General features: G+C 46.4%; 1 protein-coding gene across 1 annotated transcript; it reads right to left on the minus strand.

Annotated features, from left to right (window-relative positions):
• Positions 1-809: 809 nt before the first annotated feature.
• LOC145482181 (uncharacterized) lies at positions 810-4283 on the minus strand. The gene has a single exon (XM_081460795.1). The coding sequence runs from the start codon at positions 3484-3486 to the stop codon at positions 1516-1518; it is 1971 nt and encodes a 656-aa protein (XP_081316921.1). The 5' UTR covers positions 3487-4283; the 3' UTR covers positions 810-1515.
• Between the last annotated feature and the right edge of the window lie 3505 nt (positions 4284-7788).

Consider the following 7788-nt stretch of genomic DNA (forward strand, 5'->3'; position numbering starts at 1 on the left):
TTGATACTGAGGAATTCCCATTACCGGAGAAATGCGCTGCACCTCCTCCTTACGAACCCCCACCGCCGCCATACGAGAACAATTAAAAATAGATTTACAACATATACAATGGCGAGCATCGCGATCATGATTGGCGGGGCTGTGTTGAACGCCACGGCTTTTATCGGCGGCAATTATCTTGCGAGGGCGCTTGGCGGGGGCGACAAAGCCGCGCTTGAAGAAAAAAAGCGCCACGACAAAGCTCTCGAAGATTACCAAGCGGCTTACGCCAAATACACGCGAGACCAGACACAACTTCTCGACTGGATCGCGACCAACGCGCAAACAAAGGAGTAGGCCAAGCAGAACTTCACCAACACGGACTACGCCTTCAAACTCTACAACCAGGCGCATCCTGACGAACAGATGGAGCCCAAGTTCTCGGATTTCTATCAGCCAAGCGAGCAGCAGAAAAACGGTGAACTCGCGTTCGTGGGCGCCGGGGCGCTCGCTCTGGGCTACGCGGCCTTCCGGTTCCTTTAAACTTTTTTACGCCTTACTTATATGGACGCCAAACTCTCAAAGATATACTACGGCCCTGGGGGCTACTGGAAAGGAATCACCGCGATCAAAAAATTAGCCGACGCCGCCAAGGTACCTGAAGAAGCCGCAAAAAAGTGGCCGATTAGGCAAGCGCTCTGGCAGATATACCTCCCCGCGCCGAGGCGAATTCCTCGCCCGAAATTCGACGTTCCCACACCCAACAAGGTCCATCAGGCGGACCTTCTTTTTCTGCCGCACGACAAGCTCCCTCGCAGCTGTAAAGTTTTCAAATATGCTCTCACCGTTGTCGACGTGGCCAGCCGCTTCAAAGAGGCCGAACCCCTGATTTCGAAAAGTTCTGATGAGGTCGCCCAGGCCTTTCAGAAGATTTACAAGCGCTCGCCTCTCGAATGGCCTGAAATGCTGCAGGTTGATCCCGGGCGCGAATTCATGGGCGCTGTCACGCAAGAGATGGACAATCACAAAACATATATCCGGCGCGGGCGCGTTGACGTTCACCGCGACCAGGCCATTGTTGAACGTTTCAACCGCACCCTGGCGGAGCGATTGTTCGGGCACCAGTACGCCGTGCAAATGCTTCTCCCTGAGGGCAAGCGGTCCACCGCCTGGGTGAAAAGACTTCCAGAAGTTGTTTCGGCTTTGAACAACGAGGTCACAAGCCTTATCGGCAGGAAATCCGCCGTTGCCATCAAAGAAAAATCTGTTTATGCGAGACCTTCGACACCTTACACGAGGCCTGTTGGGAAACGCGAAAAAATCCTCCCCTCTCTTGTCCAGGTTCGTTATCTCTACCAGCCCGGCGAGCTTGAAGGGGGCGTGAAAAGGGCCATAGATCCGATCTGGTCTTTGAAAGTTTTCGGCATTGAAAGATCTTTTTCCAAACCGGATCAACCCGTTCTCTACTATCTGCGCGACGGGCCCAAGCGCGGCTTTGTTCGTGAAGAGCTGCTGGTTGTTCCTCCGAACACACAGTTACCCCCAGAGCAACTTTGAAACTTCGGCTTCCAATCCTCTAAGTTCATCATCCGTTAATGTTGACAATATATCCATGCAGGTGTACCCGTAAGCTTTCGTACAGATACCATCGTCGCCTATCCATCGCTTTGAATCAAATGGCGAAAGCGAAATTTTGTTAAGATGCATACCGTAGATCTCGTGTCCCGCGCTCCGAAGAATGTTCATTCCATGCCATTGCTGCTTCGCACCGAAAAGCGTTTCCTTGTACTGTTCATGCGTTATTTGTTTCTTGACAACGTTCTTTTTTACGCCCTTTGCTTTTTTGATATTGTTTTCGTCCGCCTTCAAGATGGAGTACATCTTCGGCCTCAGACCAACATACTCTGCGATAGGGGTTCCGGCACACTCGTCTTTCATCTTGCCCAAGACCTTTTTGTTCGTGTTTGAGTGGAGAGGATGCTCCTTCGGGTAGTCGCTCGTGTCGTAAAGGTCCATGTTGTTTTTCATGTCTTCGTAGACGTCTTCTGTTTCGATCAGAATCAGAAGGCTGTCGGTGTCCGTGTACAAGAGCTCGCACTTCGAGCCGTACTTCTTTTTAAGCTCGTTGTAAAAGAAGTCGTACATCAAGATCTTGCTGTTGTCGAGGATCGTCATCCCCGTGTAGACCGGCTTGTTGAGAAGCAGCTTGCTTTTTCGCATGTCGATTCCTGCCATGTCGTTTGAAAATAAAACATGCCTTGAGTACAAAGGACTGGCGATCAATTTCCTTATTTTGTCCGTCTCGTTGCTGCGCACTATTTTTATGTCAACGCGGTTGCGCAGGTTTTCCATGGTTTTGCCGAAAACCGAGTTGTTCATGAGCTTGTAAAAGTTCTTTTCGAAGTCGCTCTTCGCTTTCTTCCTGAACTCTGTGTTCATCCGGATGTACGGCTCCATCCAGCGTTCTTGTTCGAACTCCAGCACCCTGTGCACACGCTTCAGTTTCATGCCCTGCTTCAGATAAAACTGCAAGTTTCTGTAATGCACGACGTAGTTCTTTTTGTCATGAAGCGTTAGCAGCAGCTCATTGCTGTCCGGGGGTTTCAGATCCAGGTCTTTCATCAACCCCTTTTGGTAGTCCGACATCCACTCCTTTTTTACGGCCTTTTTCTCCGGCGCCAGGGGATAGCTGTTGTGCTCCTCATGCAGTTCTGCAGGGTATTCGAGATCGACCTCGAGAATCCACCCATGTTTATCGTTCTCTTTCTTATTCAAGATTTCATCCAATGTGGGCATGTCACGCTTCCATTTAAAACCTCTTATCGGGAGGGGCTTGCACATCGCCCATCCGTAAAGGTTGTTTGCGTCGAGATAGATGATGAATTTTTTTGGCTTGCTTGGGTCGTATCCCGTTACTTGCGGGTTGTTCGCCTTGGCGTACCTATTGCTCACCATGGAGATTCCGCCCCGCATTCCCCTTTCCACGAAGAGATGCATTTCGTAGTCTGTGAAGAGCTCAAGCTCGACCCCCGTCTTTTTCAGGAGCGCATCCCAGGAGAGGCCTGGCGACGTGTAATAATGCGCCGGATCCAACCCGTACTTCTCAAGGCACAGGTTTCGGAAGTTCTCAAAAACATCCGCCAGCAGCGCGACGTCCGCTTTCACGTAAAGATCGTGGTAATCGCCCAGCGTTTTGCATTCAAAATACTCCCAGACAGCCTGCGCGTGCGCGTACTCTTCGTCTGTTATGTGCTCGTCGTTCAGCTTGCTGTAAAACTTCTCTTTGTCCGGAAGCCTCTTCTCGCTAAATCTTTCCCTTGAGTCCATGTACTCGTAAGGGTAGCTCCCTTTTTTGAAAAGCAGGTCGCTGCCTTTCGAAATCGTTGATGTTATTTTCAATGCCTCCTTCGGTGTCGCTCTTACAAGTGAATCAAGTTCAAGCTGTCGATGAAACGCAGACCTCCGACCGAAAATGTGATGTATTTTTCCATGTTGTTGGCGACGCATTTCACCTCTTTCTCCAGCTTCGACATCGCTTGCATCAAGTGGTGCGCGTCGTAGCCCCTCAGGTTGTGGAATACAACTGGTATTGGGTCCGTCTTGGGGTTAATTCGCAATTTCTTGTTACATTCGCTGTGCGCGGCTCCGCGGTACCTGCCCGTTATGTGGCAATGGTCCTTTACCGCGTCTCTGAAGTTTTTCTTCATCAAAGGTTCTGCGCAGAACAAATTTTGTCAAATTTTTTTCAATTTTGTCTTTTTCTTTTCTTTCTCTTTTTGGTCCAACAAATTTTATTTTGTTGAGCGCCGCGTAATAACAACCTTTGTGACTTTGGCCGCAATAGCTCCCTGTGTCATGGTTCCAGATGGGCATTGAGTCTAAGAATTCGTCTTTTATCAAACTTTTGTTACAAACGTGGCAGTCGTTTGCGTTTTTGAATTTTTCCCAGTCTTCGGCCGTCATATCAATGGGCTTTGGTGTGGCCAAACTCTCTCTTATTTTCTCCTCTTCCTGCAGAATGTCGCTTAAAAACTTTCCCACCGCGTTTTCGCCCCTGTGAGTGTTCGAACCTACCACTTTCCATCGCTTCTCACGACAAGGTAAGAGTAACCGCATGCCTCGTGCATTTCGGTCTTCTCTGTGTAGCTTGTTTGCATTCTCTCACGCTCACAGCCCAGAATCTTTCTGATAATTGCCTCAAAATCCGCGTAAATAATGAAAGGCATCTTCATCTGTTTTTTGAAGTTTTGGAAGGAAAGGATGTTTTCCCCTTCTTTCGGCATCTCAATCCTTGTCGGCCTGCCATTCACACACAAAGCAAAGCGCTTTCTCTTTTTATGTAACAATAGTGCTGAGTTTTCCCTTACTCGATTATTATCAGGTTTATCCGCGGCACATTCGATTTTTTTTCGCTTATCCGGTGCACGATCACACAATCGTTTTCCCAGCCAAATACGTTTATTGCGAGTTTGGGGTTTTGTGCCTCGAGCTTTTCTATCTGTTTTACCGGTGTCGGGAAATCGATGCCAACGTAGTTGATACCGTCTTTAACCGGATATTTGCTCGGTCTTTGCGGGTTCTTTACGTCTTTTGGAGGGAATAAAGCGGCTCTGATTGCCCACTTCAGGCATTCGTAGTCTTTGTTTTGCACATTGATTATTGGTTTCTTTTTTGCCAGTTTGGCTGGAAGAGGCAAATAGCTCCTTCCGCGAAGCGGCTGATAGCGTGCAACATTCACGTACGCGATCTGTATGTTTTCAACCACCCATCCTGATCCTTTCTCAGACCAGTGCTCTATTTCTCCTTTTACGGTTTCAATGAATTCATCAAATTTTTGTTTTATCAGGTCCTCATCATTCTTTTTGAAAACGTGCGGTTCATCGTCTTTGAAATAATGCTCCATGTATTGCGTTTCATCGTTTCTTTCTATTGAGAACTTTACTTGTAACCCGAAACTTACTTTTACGCTGTTTAGCGTTTGTGTTTCTTGTCCTACCAAATCGGTGATCTTTTCTTTGTTTTCTCTTGCGAACCTCAAAAGATCTTTATTGTTTGGGTTCCTTTCAGATATAACCATTCTCCACACACGGAGCCATTCTTGGAAATCGTTTTGAGATATTTAGAACCTGTCGTATAATGCGGTAAAATCTGGTTGTAACGGCTCGGGAAGGTTTGTTCTTTCCTCCCTCGGTATTGGGCCGTAGAACATTTGGAGAACATCGGACGAATATCTTGCGGCAGCCATGTCAGCGTATACACTGTGCATATACTTGTTCAATACGAAAAAAATTCTGGCACATTTTTGTATATACAAGTGAAGGGCACATCCGCGCATTTTGATTACGGACGTTGCAGCTTCGATGGACCCGCTACTTCGCCAAATTTTACTGCTGTGCTGTTGCGTTACACACACATACATTTCTGGCACAGCACTCATGCCGCAGTTCTGGTACAGCACACACACACGCAGTTCTGGCACAGCGCACACACGCAGTTCTGGCACAGCACACACACACACACACACACACACACACACACACACACATATAGTGAGGGTTCTGGTCACAAGCGAACGCAACACACTGCAAGCGTAACACTACTCCGAATCTTCAGATGAGGAGTTGTGTTACGCTTGCACTGTGTTGCGTGAGTGCTGTGCCAGAACCCTCACTATATATGTGTGTAACAACTTTGCTTTGAAAAGGGCGATGGCAGATAACAGTCTGAAATTGAAGGTGCATGACGAGTGATAATTCAAATACACGTCTATCGTGATTGCCTTGAATTGACTCCATGTTCACCAAGAAATTTACAACCCGATAGTGAAATATTAAATATTCAAGGTACATCAACCTCTATTTAAGCGGCTAGCCCCATTAAGCGTTCAGCACCCATTTCCCCGAGGGTAGCCCACCGTATTACATGTAATACAGTGGGCTACCCTCAAAAAATAATTACCCCAAAAATAATTGCACAGCGCGAAAAGACCTAGGTATGAGTTTAGCGTTACAGTATTACGCAGGGCATGTAGGTAGCGGTGGTCGAGTAAAAGATAAAAACAGGGGCAATGGTAAACTATTCATTCTTTTCATTTCTTAATTTAATCTCTTCCTACTCAACACGACTGGGTGCTCCCAGTGGTTCCAAGCCTTACGGGGCCTTAGGATTAGTATTAGGATAGAAATTGTCCTACCCCTACCCCCTAAAATGGGATGACAGCATTGCGTGATGAACAAGAAACCGCTGCAAGCAAGGATTCAAACCATGATCATCAAACGTAATATTTTGGTGTAGTGCAAAGCAAGCAACTATCTACAAATGACTTCGCCGTTTTTGACTCAGATGCAGTGGTGATCGTATGTGTCGAAAGAGGGTCACAGATTCATGGTATTCGACCATTAAATAAGTTGACAGTTGGCGATGTGCATCGGACGTTATGTAAACAAAAGCAAACTTCTGCTTTATGTACGACGAATGGTGAGAGAAACACGTCAAATCGGCTTTGGACCTGCCTTTTACAGCAAATGAGGTTAGAACATTTCCAAATTATCAGCTCTGTGTCTATTTCAACCTATCATAGGTCAAGTCGTGTGGCGCATGCTAAAATATACGTCTAACCCGTAAATTGAAATTTGACGAGGGAATGGTCAAATACTACGATTATCAGTTGAGTAAGGGTCCGGACGCCCTGGACTGACAAAATTTGTTTGGCCCTTCCAAAAATCTCGACAAAATTTGTCTCTGCCAAATTTTTAATTTGTCAAGCGTGGGCGCACTGAATCACAGCAAAATATTTGTAAACCACAAGAGTCAATCACATGGAAATTAACACCATCGCTTGCGCGCTTTCAATTTGATTACATGTAGTCGTGAAACTTGCACTTGTACTTGTACTCGGCTGACTCGGGTGGACATACGGATGTACAAATTGAGCAGAGCTTGGTCCTGGAGATGCAGCTGGAACGTTAACTTAGACTTGGGAACCGTAATAGTTGTACTGTACGAACGGATCGTCATGGAGCATACCGAAGTACGAATCTTCCATGTTTATTGTTGATTGCCGCGCAAATATAAATTTAATTTTGGCGGGCTTCGGACTGAAATACTCCGACTAAAAGTATAGATCAAATTTTCTTGATTGACATTTTCCTTCAAATCATGGCGTGTAAATTGACAAATCTCTCAGATTTCACGCCTGACAAAACTTTGTCCTGCTCCGAGGCAGGACGACGGTGTCTTTGAAGTTTGGTAAGCCTTGACAAAATTTGGTAGGTCTAAAAATCACCGGACGCACTTGTCTCAGGGAATTGATGACAGATTTTTTCGCAAAATAAACAAAAATTTGCCCAGTGCGTCCGGGCCCTAAGGCGGGACGAAAGTTTGGTCATCAAGTTTTAACGTAAAAATCGTGTTGTTGTCACGGGCAACTTACCTCGTTTCCGTTGGTAACAATATCAACAGCCGTTGGTCGCCCGTCGCGTCGCCTACAGTTTCGCGCGCTTTGCTGCCAATTGACGTCAAAGGCGGACAAGCTGCCAACGGATACGGAGCCAGTTGCTCGTGACAACAACACGATTTTTACGTTAAAACTTGGTGACCAAACTTTGGTCTCGCCTTACTCAACTGATAATCGTAGTATTTGCATTTTTGACGTACTTTGAAAAGCTCTCGCGTCGCTCACAATCATTTGCCCAAAGAAATTTTCACAGGAATCTGTAGACTATCCTTCTGCGATTCAACCACTAAAAGCTTAATCCATTTGAAGGTTTCGCCCATGGTGAAACTTTTTTATATTCACGAACTACTTTT

Source organism: Orbicella franksi, chromosome 3 (assembly GCF_964199315.1).
Source record: "Orbicella franksi chromosome 3, jaOrbFran1.1, whole genome shotgun sequence".
In the NCBI taxonomy this organism is placed as follows: Eukaryota; Metazoa; Cnidaria; class Anthozoa; order Scleractinia; family Merulinidae; genus Orbicella; species Orbicella franksi.